The sequence below is a fragment of the Ochlerotatus camptorhynchus genome, unplaced genomic scaffold, assembly GCF_037179485.1.
Source record: "Ochlerotatus camptorhynchus isolate MF236.1 unplaced genomic scaffold, CSIRO-AGI_Acam_v1.1 ptg000329l, whole genome shotgun sequence".
NCBI lineage: Eukaryota > Metazoa > Arthropoda > Insecta > Diptera > Culicidae > Ochlerotatus > Ochlerotatus camptorhynchus.
This window is the reverse complement of record NW_027040817.1, coordinates 2,063,027-2,081,569: the sequence shown is the minus strand read 5'-3', so window position 1 is coordinate 2,081,569 and position 18,543 is coordinate 2,063,027. Positions and strand designations below refer to the sequence as shown.

Sequence of the window (18,543 nt, the reverse complement as noted above, 5' to 3'; positions counted from 1 at the left end):
TCGTGCTCCCGGAGCTCCTCCCTATTAAGCAAAATATAAAGACGTGTTCGGGGTATCATCCAAACAGTTTGTAGTATAGGTCTACTGTTTGGGTTATCGTTCGTTTATGGTAATGTTGTATTAGGGCTTCCAAGTGTAAAAAATATACAACGAGAACCTTCTTCCTCGTGTGTGCGTTCTGTGTTTGTTTCGTTACAAGGCCTAACCACCTACATAGTTTTGCAGGTCCGTTTCATTTATAGCTCCTCGTGAATCTCACATGTCTAGGAAAACGCAAAGTGTAGTGTATGTAGTATGTATCGATTGTAACATCGGCAATAACCAGCAATCGTTGGCCATAATAAACAAAATGTTTTTTATTGTTGTTCTTGTGTTTTTTACTCATTCCGGTAACAGAGCCGTTGTTCGGTGGCAGAGATTGAAGCAGCAAAGGAAATAAAATAAAATGAACAACCGTTGATTAGCTCGGACAATAGTCATCACCAGAGGTTTTTTTAACGATGCTGTTGGAACAAACTGAGCTATCCGGGTCAAAATTTGGGGAAATCCATACATTTAATAAAATTATATTTATTAAAGTTCATAACATAAAATGAATTTATAAATGCAACAATATTCAAGAACTAAATACGACAGGACATCATTTGCTGGCTGTTGCCGCGGGTATTGTGGGTTTCTTAGGTACCCGGTTCAAGATTCAGATGGCTGCGGTGGCTCTTATGTTCCTTCTATCCCTGAACAGATAGTGCGAATAAGGGCATCTATGTCTTACACTTGTTTAGGAAGCTTTGTCTTGCCCCAAAAGTTATCCTTTTTAAAGTACGGATCTTCACGAAACAAAGGAGCATTAGATTTGATCAAATTATTCACAGTTCTATTCGTCCAACGCTCTCAGCTGGGCGAGGTGTAGAGGATGACACACACACACACATACACACACGAAGGCTTTCGATAAGGATCTTTTCGTTGAAGCACTCCGTGTGGACAGCGGCCCCGCGGAACTGAACGCGCACGAGCTGACAAAAACGAAAACGTTAGTGAGAGCATGTGACACGATCATGCAGGGGAAACTGGAGCCAAATAACAGACGGCATCCAGCTTACATGATGGAAAATAGTATAGCCTAAATGTATTACAAAAAAAAAGATATCACAATTTCCATTCTGGAAAACCCTTTTGAAATTTGCACCGTTAAAAATAAACATTTTAACTGCTTTTTGACAATTTGTAAGTTCAAAAAGGTAAAATTCTTGATTGACAGAATGAGAGTAAAATTAATTGAGTCGAGTTTCGAACGCCTTTGGATACGGTTGTGTATTAAGTGTGTTCTCTGTTTTGTGCGTGCATTCGCTTTCATATAGCGAATTTGTTTATTATTCAGTTCCAACCTGGATCGGGTATCAAGATCGACTCTGCTTGTTTTCTGACAAACGTCAGTTTGATCGTTTGTTTTTAAAACCTACCTCAGGTTCAGGTTCGCACTGACAAAAAGTTCGGTTTCACACTGGGTTGGAACTGGTTCCAACCCCGATAATAATAAATAATAAACAAATTCGCTAATTGATGAATCTACGCTACGGTCGACCAGCAGATGTAAATTATGTGAAAATGATAATGACGTTTTGCTAGCTGTCAAATCGTATGGAATATTTTTTAGTACATCATCACTTTTGTGGTTTTGGATTTCAAACCAAGGTGTCGCATACACTGGTGCAGTTTCGCGTAGATTCATCAATAGTTTTCGGCTGCATAACCAGGCCTTAAACAATCGTCACGTGGGTCATAGCTTGTTATGATTGTCTGAACCATGAGTAAAGAGAAAATCGAAAAATTGAACGTCGCGTGAAAGTGGATCTTAGTGAAGGCCTAAGTACTCTTTCGTAGCTTTTAGTTTTAGGATTTCAAAGATCGTCGGTTGCAGTGGCTTGCATACTGAGGAGAAAAACGCGGTTCCAGATCCTTTCATATTAAAAATATTAAAATATCGCTTGTTTATCGTGTATTTTGTAAAACTTTTCGTTGTCGTCGGTGCCGGGTTTGAATAGTTATAAAAACTTGAGTAACGCTATAATGTGATATGAGAGGCTCGGTGCCCTTAGAGCAACCGTTTTTGCTTACTGAGCAGAACATCATGAGTCTAATCTCAAGCCCATCCACATTCAAGATTCGTCAATGATTAAAAAGGAGCTCGTCTGCCTAGTGGCAAACGTTTTTGCTTACTGAGCAGAAGACCGTGGGTTCAATCCCAAGCTCCTTCGCGTTATACGATCGTTAGGGCATCAATTCAGCTTATCGTTTACCAAAACGAACCCTGCTGCTAACCCAACCCTCTTACCCAACAACCCTGTGATTCCTCGTGGAAGTACAGAGGATTCCTCGGCTTCCATCAAAGCGAGTGTCATGTCAACACAATTCTACCCATTCCTTTCTTGACCTGCGTTCAGGCGCGGCTGGCGCTGGTATTGCCTAATTCGAGATCACCAGTTTTTACACATTGAGGATGATTGCTAGTCCATCGTCTATTGGTTCTCTGTGTAATTACAGCTGGTCTGGCAATATCAGAGTAGCAACCGTGGGCGGTCAATCATGCTCATGCTCATGCTTATGCTCAAAAAGGTAAAATTCTTGATTTTTTTTTTTTGCATATTTACGGAAATCCGAATATTTGATCTAATATAATTCTCATCCCTGTGCGTGAAATAAACTGCTATCCACATGGTTTCTGTAAAATTGATGTTTATCACAATTGCTGCATGGTTGCGTTATTACAGTCGTGGATGATTTTAGCGATATAACCATGAATAAGCACTTAAAATATGTAAAGCAAAAGTTGTCCCGAAAGGGGAAACCGACCGAGCTAAGGGCGGTTCCTGTATATGGAATTTTAATTCTCCAACGGATGTCAAACTTTGTCCCAACCTAGGCTCCACCTTACTACATCATGATATTTTATTCTGAAGGGGCTTAAAAAATAAAGAGTAATTATAAAAAACGTCAGAACGTAATGCTCAATTAATACGCATATATTTATATTGCATAGTCATTATATGTAGATTCATTCGTAACAATCTTTCAAATGGTCAAATTGGTCAATATGGTGAAGCTGCTGGGGGATCGGGGGTGACAGTCGAATTTTGACATGGTGTTGGTTCAGGAGTTCCTGCGTTGTATTTGGGAGACAGGTCTTCATCGTTGCAAGTTTTTTGAGACAAAACCAATTTTGAGGCAGCTTCCAAAATCGCAGATGTATGATGAGGATTAGCATAATTATCAGTGCAAGAACTAGCTTTGTAGACTCGAGCGCATTCGTTGCAAGCATTGTTATTCAATGCAGAATCTATACATGCCTGAGTTTCCGGGCTTTTTATCGGTGTTGGGTTTTCCGCATACCAGTTACGAATATAGATACGAGTCAAGTTGATTGTAACTCCATCGTAAAGTCCTTCGGCTATGTATTGGCAACGGTACAAACATTGAGTTTCAGGAGCCGCTGGGAAAACTCCCTGGCTGTATTGCTCAAGCAGTTCTGACGGCGTACGCAGAATAAGTATACAATCAATGGCAGCCTGGATGGCATCCAACTGCGGCAGTGGGATGTATTCTTCGGAACTCTTGAGGTTTCCATACTGGTGGTAGTAGCACAAGAACGATTCATATGCCTGAGAGCAATCGTCTTGACATTTGATCACTTTAGAATCCAAACATTCCTTAGTACGTTTAGCATAACAGGTATCGTCACAAGCTGGCTGGAAGTAGCTTTCGATAACAGGGGCGTGCAGTCCGGAATAATTACCTCCAACACCCCACCATCCAGCGTTAATACCGGCACATCGAATTAAACACTTCAAATTCGAATCATCCGTTACGTAGTTGCTGGCCACAAGGTTGTCCACGGATTGTGACGAAATTTGCAGGTACTCGGCGCACTCGTCCAGTTCTTGCCGGAAACTCTTCAATTGGTATGCATAATGCGACTCTTCAACTTCTGACGAAGGAACTGACGGTGGGTAATAAACAGCTGATGCTGTTGCCGCAATGGCTGCGATGAGCAATCCGATGAAGAAATTCATTGAAGTCTCTACCAGATTCCTCCTTTTGAAAATATGTTTACTGAAATAAAATGAAGGTAGAACTGAACTGCAATACCTACAATGTCTAAAGCTTTTATAGTTGAAATATCCTACTGGTTTCCCAAGCACGGTTTTATCATGGCAACATTTCTACAACAAAGAAGTTAACAGAAGACACGTTTAGACGATAGGCAGTCCCACTCCTTCCGGGTAAATGTTTTTACACTTTATATTTTGTTTTAATGAATATAAAAACGGGCGTGTTGTTTTGCTTGGAGATAACAGTTGTAGCGCATTAATTTATGCCAAAAAGTACAATTATTTACTTTTGACGATTCAATTCAGAGCAATTATTGCACAATCTTCATCATGACTGTAAAGTGAGCACTTTCATATTTGATTATAAATAGCTTTCTATCCATTCGGATAGAGATACGATGATATTTCCGATATATCGCAATACCGATGTTTTTTCCCTCGAAATTCGATATATCGTGTCGTAACACACAGTACAAGTGTTAGGAACACTGTAAAATGATAGATTTCAGAAATCTTGGCAAGTGGCTGATCAATTTTTTATTGATTTATCGGTACAGTTTTATTCATGATTGAAAGAGTCTGTGTGAAGATTAAATAATTCTAGTAAAACGCCCAATTTTCAACTTTTTGTTCAGTGGACGGATTTAAGTAAAATAAGCGGAATATAAAAGGTCGTAGTATTGACTACAAATGAGCTAAATTTCATAAAGTTTGGATCATTCATTTTCCAGAAAATGAAATTTTAAGAGAAAAAGATTTTTTTATAAAATAAGTTTATTCTCTTGAGGTCCATCCATTAATGACGTAGTATATTTTTGACCAGTTTTTACCACCCTCCTCTTCTTCGGTAACCTATGTTGCTTTGCCAAGTATATGGCCGGTCACAACTTCTGAAAACCCCCTCCCCCTCAAATGCTACGTCATTTATGCATCTTCCCTAAAACGCTGTACAGACTGGAGAGTTATAACATGTTATAACGGTTGTCAAATAATTGCAACACAGAAACCACCATCAAGTTAGCGCTATAACATGTTATAACTCTGTAGTCTGAACGTACTATAACATACTCAATCAAATACGCCCAATACTATACCGATTATCGATAAAAAATAAGAATTGACGAAATAGTAGCCAAGAAATCAGAAATCTATCTTTTTTAAATGTGCTTGTACAACTGTATTTCTAAAATATAAGGACAGCTGCACGGGCAATTTTGATACCTTACCTTACCAATCAGGCTAAGGCCTTGTTGTCCTCTGCTGTCCGAAGAAGTCGTCTCCACTCTACTCGATCCATGGCCACAGTTCGCCAGCCTCGTAGTCTGCGAAGGGTCCGCAGGTCACCTTCTACTTGGTCGATCCACCTTGCCCGCTGCGCGCCTCTTCTTCTTGTTCCTGTTGGGTCGCTTTCTAGAACCATTTTCACTGGGTCGTCGTGCGGCATTCTTACGACGTGCCCAGCCCACCGTAGTCGCCCAATTTTTGCAATGTGGACGATGGATGGTTCTACCAGCAGCTGGTGCAATTCGTGGTTCATTCGCCTCCTCCACGTTCCGTCATCCATCTGCACTCCACCGTAGATGGTACGCAACACCTTCCGTTCGAAAACACCAAGGGCGCGTTGGTCCTCCACGAGCATAGTCCAGGTCTCGTGGCCGTAAAGGACCACCGGTCTAATCAGCGTCTTGTAGACAGTCAACTTCGTGCGGCGGCGAATTTTATTCGACCGGAGCGTCCTCCGGAGTCCAAAGTAGGCACGATTCCCTGCCATAATGCGTCTTTGAATTTCTCTGCTGGTATCATTTTCGGCGGTCACCAGTGAGCCCAAATACACGAACTCATCGACCACCTCGATTTCGTCACCGTCAATCTGAACTCGGGGTGGGAGGCTAACATTGTCTTCCCTAGAACCTCTTGCTTTCATATATTTTGTCTTTGATGCGTTGATGGCAAGTCCAATCCGTCTATCTTCAGCCTTCAGTCTGATGTACGTTTCCGCCATCATCTCAAAGTTCCGTGCCATAATGTCAATGTCATCGGCGAAACCAAGGAGCTGGATGGACTTCCTGAATATCGTGCCACTCGTGTCTATCCCAGCTCTTCTGATCACACCTTCTAACGCGATGTTGAACAGCAGACACGAAAGTCCATCACCCTGCCGTAACCCCCTTCGAGATTCAAAGGGACTCGAGAGTGTCCCCGATACTCGAACAACGCACGTCACTCGATCCATCGTCGCCTTGACCAATCGCGTCAGTTTATCCGGAAATCCGTACTCGTGCATAATCTGCCATAGCTGATCTCGATCGATTATGTCGTATGCGGATTTGAAATCGATGAACAAATGATGTGTGGGCACGTTGTATTCGCGGCATTTCTGCAGAACCTGCCGAATCGCGAAAATTTGGTCCGTGGTAGCGCGGGCACCCATGAACCGCCTGGTATTGCCCCACGAACTCTCTTGCATATGGTGACAGACGGCGGCATAGAATTTAAGAGAGTACCTTGTAGGCGGCGCTCAGCAGTGTGATCGCGCGGTAGTTGCAGCAATCCAACTTGTCGCCCTTTTTGTAGATTGGGCATACGACACCTTCCATCCACTCCTCCGGTAATATCTCCTCCTCCCAAATCTTGGCAATTACCCAGTGCAGCGCTCTAGCCAGTGCTTCACCACCGTATTTCAATAGCTCACTTGGTAGTTGATCTACACCAGTTGCTTTGTTGTTCTTCAGCCGACCGATCTCCTCCTCAACTTCTTGAAGATCAGGGGCCGGTAGCCTGTCGTCTTCTGCGCGTGCTCCAAGGTCTGTTGCCGTGCCACCTTCGTTTTCTGCTGCTTCACCGTTGAGGTGCTCGTCATAGTACTGCTTCCACCTCTCAATCACCTCACACTCGTTCGTGAGAAGGTTACCGTCCAAGTCCTTGCACATATCGGCTTGCGGCACGTAGCCTTTGCGCGAACTATTTAGCTTCTCGTAGAACTTCCGTGTGTCGTTTACGCGGTACAGATTTTCCATCGCCTCGCGATCTCGATCTTCCTGCTGACGCTTCTTCCTTCGGAAAACCGAGTTTTGTCTGTTCCGCGCTTGTCTGTATCGCTCCACATTCAATCTCGTGCGGTGTTGCAGCATTCTCGCCCGTGCTGCATTCTTCTCCTCTACTAACAGTTTGCATTCGCCGTCAAACCAGTCATTTCTTCGGTTCGGGATTGCAGTACCTAGTGCCGCTACAGCAGTACTACCTATGGCTGAACGGATGTCCCTCCAGCCATCTTCAAGAAAAGCTGCGCCAAGCTGCTCTTCCGTGGGTAGTGCAACTTCCAGCTGCTGCGCGTAGTCCTGGGCAACTCCGGTGTCCCGTAGTTGCTCAATGTTGGGTCGTGGCGTTCGACTTCGACGTGTGTTATGCACCGTCGAGAGTTTTGAGCGCATGCATACTGCAACTAGGTAGTGGTCCGAATCTATGTTCGCACTGCGGTACGTGCGGACGTTGATAATGTCGGAGAAGAATTTCCCGTCGGTTAGAACGTGATCGATTTGGTTTTCTGTGTGTTGGTCAGGTGATCTCCAGGTGGCTTTGTGGATATCCTTGCGGGGGAAAAAGGTACTTCGAACTACCATACCCCGGGAGGCTGCAAAGTTCACGCATCGTTGGCCGTTGTCGTTCGATACGGCATGCAGGCTGTTTGGCCCGATTGCCGGTCTATACATTGCCTCCCGTCCTACCTGAGCGTTCATGTCGCCGATGACGATTTTGACGTCCCGTTGCGAACAGCCGTCGTACACCTGCTCCAGCTGCGCATAGAACGCTTCTTTCTCGTCGTCGGGTCTCCCTTCGTGTGGGCAGTGCACGTTGATGATGCTGTAGTTGAAGAAACGGCCCTTAATCCTCAACTTGCACATCCTCGCGTTGATCGGCTGCCAACCAATCACGCGTTGGCGCATCTTACCCAGCACTACAAAGCCGGTTCCCAGCTCGTTGGTGGTGCCACAGCTCTGGTAGAAAGTAGCCGCTCGATGCCCGCTTTTCCATACCTTTTGTCCCGTCCAGCAAAGTTCCTGCAGTGCTACGACTTCGAAGTTGCGTGGTTGAAGTTCGTCATAGATTAACCTATCGCAACCCGGGAAGCCGAGCGATTTGCAGTTCCATGTTCCGAGTTTCCAATCGTAGTCTTTATTTCGTCGCGTAGGTCTGTGCCGATTGTTCCGATCCGTATTTCTTTCTTCGGTATTTGCAACTTTGTTTTTTTCCAGGGCGGCTTGTTGGACCTGCCCCAACCCCCTGTCTCGCCGGGGGACCATCGTGCACAGCTCTGTTTAGAGTCCCACGCTGGCACTAGGACGGTGATCAGCCGCTCCTAACATGGAGAACAGACGCCGTTTTGAGCCGCACCTCCATGGTGAGCAGACGCTCAGGTTTGGTGAAGCATTTCCTCTATCACCGTACTATGGTTACCGCGCCAGTGTTCGCATCGCACCTCTTCACTTTGCTATTGCCGGACTGGCAACATTGCCCAGGCTACGCCAACCAGCTGTGTCCATGTTTCAGCTGGTAGTCTTTTGTTATCATATGACTCGAGGAGGCGTGAAGTAGGCACTTGTGAGGACCAGGGCTAGGTATTCCGCTCCTTCCAGGTTGTCAACTCACCATTTTGTAGGCAATTTTGATACACTGCATGATTCAACATATCACTGATATCGATATATTTCATAGGATACATCATAAATTACCGTGATTCTACTTCTGGCCTCAAAGATTTGTTTTGTTATGCTCAAGTTTTTGAACTAAGTACATTTAGCGGCACCGGTTGTGTAGTGGTAAGAGTGATTGCCTCTCACCCCAAAAGGCCAGGGTTCAATCCCTGGTATCGGTAGCATTGGTACTCACTACGGAAATCAAATCAAGGGGAAAAAACTAAGTACATTACAAGTGTGAACATGTACAAGAGTGACGAATGTGAGCAGGTCCCAAGTATTGAATATGATGTGATTATGTATCGTCGCAATGGCTTAAATCTGGTCTAGACCACTTCTACGAGGGTATCCGGAAAGAAGAGTTACGCAGAGTGTCGATATATGGGATTTTTTTTATTTTGGCAACCGTTGTTTTTGTTTACACCTCGGATGACTTCACCTGGGTTGTGAAAGTTTCCTCTAGTTTCGATAACAATGCTTACCACGCAACATAGTCAATTTGTCCTCGACAGATAGACGGTTTGACAGTTCGATAGGTAGATTTTGGTTTCAGTCTGCGTAACTCTTCTATTATCAACTCTGTCCAGAACATGTACTGAGAGCTCATCATGGCCGCCAATGATATTGTTCATGAATGGTCATGTGATTTGGTTTTGGCTTATGGTACTTTTTTAACGTTTCCCCGGGGGTAACCGGGACATGTTCGGGTGTGACCATAGCGGTTCTAGGTGCTCCGTGTAACTGCCAAGAATCACACTATTATTTCTACTACTGTTATAATATAAAATCATTCTATCCATTGATCTCAACCACTCTCAGTAATAACTTGTTAATTATGATTATTGCCTAACCAACATAAGCATGTGGATAGCAGAATTTGGACTTATCCATGCTATTTTTCGGATTTTTTAAGCTATGAGATATATTAATGATAATTCTTATTTGCAAGATGTAAGAAGAGAAAGTAAAATTTGCCACATAAAACCTGTCAATTTAGCTTTCAGAGGTTCACAATAGTGATTAGCTCTAACGATGAGCAACGCGATGAGCGAGCAATCAGTTATCATAAAATCGCTAGTTGTGACCTTCAGAAAGCAAATTTGACAATTTTTTTATATCATACACAAACTTTACCGTCTCTTCTTGCTTTTTATACATAGAAGTTATTATTATAGTATTTTATAGTTTCATAATTACGAAAAATAGCATTTTAGCTGTAATGAGCAATTGAGAGCCTGTTTTCATGGATAGATTTCCTGTGTTCAGCAAAAATAAAACTGCAATTGATTTTTTGGAAAAATATTTTACGTCCTTTGCACCTTAGCAAAAAAAAGTAAACTAAAAATAAAATTTCAAAGAGCTAAAATTTATACTTGGTGAATCCACAACATATATGCCATTTATTTAAAATTGGATGACAAAATATAATAATATCGCAAAATAAGGCCAATTTCTTTAAAAACCCCGTTTAGCGTTCATCTTTACCTTCAAATTCGAATTAAAGAATCATTAAACAAAAATTTAACCCGATGAAATCACCATGCATTCAATTTTAAATTCTCTTTTAATGGAAAAAATTGGCATTTTATATTGGATTTGTGGCATAAGGAAAAAAAATCCCAGCATCTCTGCTAATTGGTTTCAGGCTGTTGCAATCCATAACGAGCTAGAAGTGTGATCGTCTGCCCTTTCAACCAGCCATAATATACGCCTTTTCCACTCCCGAAGAATGGCCCCATCTCCCTGAAGGCATTCCGTGACAGTGGCAATTATATTCTACGGTAGAGATGAAAATTTAATGATTTGTAAAAGGTGCGTACATCATCCGCCGCGTGGTGCTCGAGTTTGAAAAATCACTTTTAGCTGATTTCACTGATGCTAGTTTACGAGGCCATATGTCTAGATGCATGCTTCGTCAGCACAGCTGCTATGCATGCGCAGTTATCAGCGTGATGTGATGGAACATTCTGTTCTTTGATTATTTTGACATTTTAATTAATTCTGTCATTGGCGTACCTTGCCAGACGAGTACATCCCAAAATTTACGCAAGCAACAGCAGAGTTGGCTGCCGTCTGGAGTGCTGACTGCTATGTGAATCCATTCGGCTTGAGCCAGAATGAATTTCTCGGTAATTTGAATTAACAGGGTGTCTTAAAATTATCTGAACAAGTTGGATCGATGCAACATTTGTCATGAAAGAGCTGCTGAACATGGTTTTAAGGTTTTTGCATAGATTAATTGTATATACACTAGACTGGGCCACATTTATATGGGAGTTTTTTTTTATCATTTTTTTCTACGGGCCAACCTCCAGAGTTGTGCCATTATTTGAGAAAACCACTCTCTGACAATTTCAGCTCATTCGGATGTAACACGAGCTGCCGCGTTTGCTTTAAATTTATATGGGGATTTTGGTTGAAATATATGGAGAAATTGCATTCTTTCACTTCGTGCATAGAACTGGCTCAGTAAAATCGATTAAGTTCAGAATTTCAGCACATGTTGTTTAAGGAACAACTTTGCGGAAAGATTAAGGAATCGTTTGAATATATTCAGCGAAGTGCAATTAATTTTTGTTTCTCTAAAACGGTAAATTGGTGTCGAAGCCAACATTTACCCTATCTATCAAATGACCTTTAGAGAATGAAGATTGGGAGTAAAATGGCAGATATATGAACTTTTTTTTTGGGTTCCCCAAACTTTCGATCGGCAGTGTACGTGTGACAAGCTTTGATGCTACTAGTGGACATTTTTTGTGTACATATATAAAAATCTATATTGTTTTCGAAGAATCATACCTTATTGAAGTAACATGGAAAAAGATGATTAAATTATTCAATGCTCTTAATTCAACATACAAGCACCATGTGAAAAGAGCCTGATGTATCATGTATGTGAAAGATGTATCAAAAAGTAAACAATGACTTAAAACGTCGATTTCTCGCGAATCAATACTCCTTCAGCAAATTATCAGCAGCATTTGGTAGAGGAACTTTTTATGGCAGGGCTAATAATCTTTAAAGATAACAGAACACGTAACTGGTAACAAATATATCGTATTAACAATATTAACCACTCTTTCGCTTAACTGGCAAACCGATTTTGAGCGATGAAAGCGCTTCTGTGGCCAAAAAGGCTAATAGTGAATTTGTTTATCTGCGTATTCTAAATATCATATTATTTTATTTGATGACAACAGTGACTCAACAGACAAATGTTCATGTAATATACATAATGTTTTTTAATTAATGAAAGTAATGGAACTTTTACTTTTATAATAAGTGCTATTCACGCCCTCGATTGAATAAAATAAATGTTGCTGACCTTTTTCAGTGCTTGATCGGACCATCATTGCAATGTATGGAAAATACACAAATGGATCATATTGTCCAAAATATATTTACTGATAACTTCAGTGGCGACGCGTGATCTCACATTTGACCTGTGCACCAGGCTTGGGTAGTGAACCGAGGGTTTCACGCGATGAATTTAGTTGCGGTTCACTGAAATCAATATTTAATTTATGAACACTGATAAATGTTAAAGAACTAACTTGGCAAACAAATTAGAACTATTTACACGAACCATGCCACAAAGAACCGTGGTGAACCGTATCGGTTCATGAAAACCGTGGTTTTCAAAGCACAGTCAGGTTAGTTGTTCTCGTTTCTTCGTCACGGGGGCGATTCCATACAAAATCCGGTCGATGATTTGCTTATTTAAAATCGAAATCAACATAATTTTAATGTAATTTGAGTCTCCGGAATCCACATTTTGCGTTCAAAATAAGGTATTTAAAAAAATGGTATTAGGTTTTTTTTATACCAAATATCATGTAAAGTTTAAAACAATAACAGTATCTTTTCTGGATAGCTGTGAAGGTCTATTTTAATATCCATGCACATTTTTAATGCTCCAGATCAAGACAGAATCGACACCTGCTGGTTCCTAAAATTATCAATTTTAGCATTTTTTTTATATAAAGGCTATGAAAAACCCTTTCAGGCAGTACAAACCCCATATTGACACAATTGGGCGCATTTTAGTTATAAATGTCTAAACATTGTTTTCAGTTTGAATTAAAGGTTCAGTAATATATAAACTTTGTTTAAAGCTTATAACGAATTTAAATTAATTTTACTACATAAGGTGCTAGTTTTCTTCGTAAATAATGAGAAACAATTATGTAATTGAAGTTAAGTATTCATATTTATTGAACTTCTAGGAAGATCAATGTGTCATGTCTATGTCAAAAACTTACAGATTTTCAACGAAATTTCATTTTCACCGCAATGCACAACATTCAGTTCTTGTCGGATTATCAAGAAATTTTGCATTTGAGGCTAAAATCTATCAGCAAATCTGAAGAAGAAAAATACTAAAATAATAAATCATGAAAAATAATTACGACCGGCTTCGCCCACTGTGCATTTATCAGTATGGCGGCGGTGTGGCATCTGCTAGCGTGCCAAAAATCGTGTCCACGTCGACGCCTAAGACAATGCGCCCACTGTTTTGGCGGCAGTGTGTGTGACATCACGTCAATGTCGTGATGCTACACCTCCGCCACAACAGTGGACACCTGGCATTGCATTGAGATTACAGAGAGAAATTCTGAATTATTTTTTTAATAGGTCCTATCTCCATTTGTTCATCTTGATTTGCTTTCTACCGCGATGGTGGATTTGCAATATTGATGCATACAATCCAAAGTTCAAACATTAAACTAAAAATTGTAAGTATTATTATTGCGAAAATACCGCACTCGTCATGGTAGAAAGCGATTCAAGTTTTTGATCAACAACATACACATACGCACTGAATTCAGATCACCGAAGTCGGTAGAATTTTACCGAGTTTTTAAACAGCTGAACAGGTCGGTAAAAATTTCAAATGACCGTTTCACGTGACATATCAATAAAATTGACAAATTATATTTTTTATCGTTAAATTGAGTTAACTGAACAAAATATGTACAAGTTCGGAATAAGTTTACTAATTTTGGAATTTATCATTATTTTTTTTAAAATTCCGAACAGTTCCGTAGTTCAAAATTGACCGAACAGCGTAGGCCTGCATGAGTTTGTAAGACCTATTCAAAAATTAATCGAGAAAATCCTGACATATCTGTAGAGTATATTGTGGCCATTGATGATAATTTATATAAATTTATGAAGTCATAAGCCTTGGGAATATTTTCAAAGAAAATATTGAAAATAAACTCTTATGGCTATTTGTGCATTTTGATAATTCTCGCACACCCTGTATAATGTTTAGGCTACATAACGATGGTTTGCATAACCATAGGTAGGTTTTGCATTTATTTATAATAGCCGGAACGGACGAGTGCGAAAATTTGTCAACATGTCGTCGTTGCACTCGAAATGAAGCTGATTGTAAATGGGCTTCTTCCAGTGCGTTTTTTACCTGCTATACAATAAGTTTTCCAGTTACATTAAATTTGGACGCAGTAATGAAATTTATTTATGCTTAAAGACCTAGCTACCTATAGAGACGGAAGATTTAAAACCAAAGTGAGGTGATTTGGGTTTTGAATTACAAAGAAAATATCACTTGATCCATTATACTAATCGAACCTGCTATTGTAAAGTTTCAAAATTACAATTCAAAATATTGATATGCCAAGCTCAGGAATCGAAACAATCGAAAAAAAAATAAAAGTGTTTGTTAAATACTTTAAGCAATTCAATTAAATCGGAAAGATATCTATTTAATGAACATATAATTTATCTAAATATAATGGAAAAAAATGTATATATCAGCTAAGCAAAGAAGATGCGCTCAACACTAAATGGATGAATGGAAAAGAGGTTAAAGCAAATTCCAATAAAAAATTAAGATAATGCAAATTTACCAATCGATAAAAATGTTCCTAACTTGCCGCCAAAGCAGCAACAGCGTGATAAACCCCCGATTAAGATGCAAACAATCCGAATAGAGATAACCACTATTAATCTTAAATGACACATATGTCGTGCTGCCACGGCGATCAACCCCCGTGCATAAATTGATGATTCGAATCGATGTAGGTATTTGCTTCTATCTTTCTTGTCAAAAATTGAAAAACTTGGTATGTTATATGGGGTATATGCTGTCAACTCACCTATCACGTTAGCAACGTTCGGCTGCGTAAAGCCATCATCTTCGTATTCCGATGAACCGGAATTCCATGCAAGCGATACTGCCGCTAATCCACAAAGCGCCAACACTCGATAACGCCAACTCATTGTCCGTCGTAATCAAGTAGCTAACGGAAATGCTCATTTACTTTGAAACCGAACACTCTGCTAAAAACACGAACTCACGCACGCTGCAGCCCGTTCTGTGGTCACTCTGTCCAGTATGCGTATAGAATTCACCAGTGGTCAGTATAGTGTAAGAAACCGCGATAAACTCGATTCACTAATCGTAACTCATTATGCAATTATTTCTAACAGCTCAATTAAGATGCATTGCGGCGCTTCCACGCTGAAGCCAGTCGGTTAGGGTAGCAGTCAATTTTAATTTTCATCGATAAGAAACCAGATTCCATCGATTGGAACAGTTAAATTTTCAACAAATCGTATCGGGTAGCTATCACGTGAACTGAAATGCATAAAACAGCCATGTAATGGCTGATTAATTTCTAGCAGAACCACCCCATTATAAATATTTCAAATTCATATGCTATACAGCTCGCTGTGCCATTCTTTGCATCAACTGACTTGTTCGGCTAACAGAACTGGACGACATTACTCTTCGTTTCAATTGATTAATTAATCAAGCATCGTATTCACAATAACAGGAGAGCCCAGAGAGCTCAAAGTGACACGCAGTGGAAATACAATAGCACGTAACAATTCCTACATGTGTATTCTTGGTACCCTGGGCTGGTATAGCGTTTGCAAAATGATTTCGATCATCAATGGTATGCTAAACATCTGACATAAATACATACAGGTGTATTATTCTCTCGTGACAAATCACGCTGGAACCTTACCTATAGTTCCATTTCCGCCTGTCAGTAGTATTAGGCAAGGCGCCCACTACACAGTGGTAAGCCTCCATACAAAAGTAGGGGAAAACCTTAAACATTGCCTTAAATTGTTGAAATTGATAGGTTAAGGTAACTTAGGTATACTGAATACATTTTTTATAGTAAAATTTTCTTAAATTATGTAATTCCACTTGAAGGGTCCCAACTAACAAGTGTAGCTGCAGACTAGCTTATACAGCCAAAATTTGCCTTATGCAGGTAGTTTTTGGCTGTATACGCTGAATTGCAGCTAAAATTGTTTGTTGGGGTGGTTCCAAATGCATGAAAATCTACCAATTTTAAGCTCAATAATAATTTGCAATCTTGGCAATTTGAATTATTGTTGAAATTGATTGGTTTCAGTGCTGTCATAGAAAATTTAGAGCTGGTAACTTACTGATTTTTAATTTGCGTGCCTTGGTCCACCTCATATCCATACGCTTCCTCTATGTAGTGCCCATAAATGTGTGCAATTTAGGAATGTTGACACAATTTAGATCGCTCTAATTAAAACTACGGTACGCGTAAAAAGCGTCTGCTGTAAGATCACCATAAAATTCGATTAAAAAAATACTAATTCGTCACGATCTGCAAACTTCCCTGAAAGTCCAGCCTTTTCTGAAGTTTTCGGTACTTCCTTGAAGTTATTTAAACCACCTTAAAGATCTCTGAACTTCAGTAAAGTTCTCTAAAATTCCCTGAATTTCATAAGAGCTTTTTAAAAGTTTACGTTATCTTCCTGAAGCTTTCGGAATTTCCTTGAAACTCATGGAGGTTCCCTTAATATCTTTAAACTTCCCTGAATATTTCCAGGCATATCTGTAGTGTCCGTTCCTTCATAAAGTTCCCTAATTTTCCAAAAAGTTCTCGGAACTTCTTTAAAATTTCATAAATTTTCCTAATATTCATGGGACTTCTCTGAAGGCCCCATTAATGTACTGAATTTGTTTAAACATATCTGAAATTCGCGGAGTTTTCCACAATTCTGCGAAAGTTCTTGAAAGTTACAGCAATTAATTGAACTGCTGCTTCCTGTAAGTCCTCGGAATATTCCTGAACATAATGAAACTGCTTACAAATCTCTAAACACCTTTGAAGTCAATGGGAGTTGATAACACTGAACCAGAGCTGGAAAGCGCCTCAGAGCGTTTGCAAAGCAACTTTGTGCATGCATCTCAGAACACTCGACAAAGAGTGTGTGGTTCTCCCATTTTCTTCTCACACTCTTTTCCAACTAATCTTTGAGAAAGCGATCCACACAATATAATACAAGAAGCGCTTATGTCTTCTTTGAGTTCTTTGCAGACTTTGCTTACCACGACTGCATGCAAGAGATGAAGAAGTGCATAACGAAGAACAATATTGCCCTTTAACTAGGTTTCCCATTTGCAACCCTACACTGAAAGCGCTCTTTGCGTCGGAGCCGTAGGAGCGATGGCTGCACATTGAGCTTTCGTTATTTCTGGGTGTGTGTCTGTCTTCTCTCGTCCACTGCTTTACACTTACGCAGGGTCTTCTTCTTCTTCTTCTTCTTTCCTTTATTTAACGTCGGTCTCTGTTCCGCAATCTAGTGCCAATCACCGACGTACATCGATTGCCATCCATTGACGGCAATCGAATGTGCAGGAAGGCAGCTTTCACACCTGCGTAGGATATCGCACCCATTGAAACACACATGGGCCGAGACCAACGGCTTTACTTCCCTTCCGAAGGAAGACGTGACCAGAGATTTTTATGCCTCAGAAAAATCCCACCGACCTCGGCTGGGATTGAACCCAGACCTATTGGGGTAAGAAAGCAGTCACGCTTACTACTACACCACCGGCGTCGGCATACGCAGGGTAAAAGACAAGCCAATTTTGTGTTTGTTTGATTCTCACTTTGTTTAGGGTAAATGATGATGGTTGGACCTATTTAGGCCGGTTTCACACGACGTCAACATTCATGTCGTATTTTTTTATGAATTCAACATATAATTATGAAAAATGCGTGATTAGGGGAAAGATTTACCTTTCTTGTTTCTAATAATAACATAAAAAGTTAAATATTATGAACAAATGATTTTATAAAACGTTTTTATTCAGCAAAGAATTATGATGTTGGTTGGACCTATACTGATCTTGGTTGGACATAAAAAATTATGATGGTTGGACCTATTTTTGCAAATGCTAGTTTAGCCCATATTTGTTCAAAAACTTTGTTTAAAGCTTATTGGTATCATGAAAAAACCCTTTTATACAGTTTTTATGAATTTGCTATTTTAAAAAAATCAAGAAATTTGAGTTTAACTTCGTTTTTAAAAAAGTTCACTTTCCACGCATTAGCTATTCATCATGGCTCATTTTCTCGGAAATCATTTACACGATTTGGAAAAATTTTAACGTCAAACTATAGGTATTGTGGTCCCATTGAATGCTATCGAATATTTTAGGAATCGGTCAACTGGTTCCGGAGATATGGCCGGAACAAGTTCCAGGGTATATGGAACATGGACCTAATTTTGACATGGAATTCCGGTTTTATAGTTTTTTTCTCCAAGGAGTTTTTTTTCGGAAATAAGTTTCAGTTAGCAACTTTTTGTTTGTTAACATTTTATTTCAACTTTGACTATATGTTTTTAGTATTACTTCTACGTGAAGTCAACGATTTACATAGTTGAAGATGCTAATTTCAAATAACAGACTGTAGTGGTAATTTTTATAC

General features: G+C 40.1%; 2 protein-coding genes across 2 annotated transcripts in view; both read right to left on the bottom strand.

The window, feature by feature from the left end:
* Reck (Reversion-inducing-cysteine-rich protein with kazal motifs) overlaps nt 1-16,042 on the bottom strand; it is a 52,056-nt gene extending 36,014 nt beyond the window's left edge. The window contains exon 1 of the mRNA XM_065230255.1: nt 14,929-16,042. Within this exon, the coding sequence (XP_065086327.1) occupies nt 14,929-15,052 (124 nt within the window). The 5' untranslated portion in view covers nt 15,053-16,042. The remainder of the gene's footprint in view (nt 1-14,928) is intronic.
* LOC135708262 (general odorant-binding protein 45-like) lies at nt 2,878-4,186 on the bottom strand. The gene has a single exon (XM_065230264.1). It carries the CDS (start codon nt 4,068-4,070, stop codon nt 3,090-3,092), a length of 981 nt encoding a protein of 326 aa, XP_065086336.1. The 5' UTR covers nt 4,071-4,186; the 3' UTR covers nt 2,878-3,089.
* Nucleotides 16,043-18,543: the final 2,501 nt, after the last annotated feature.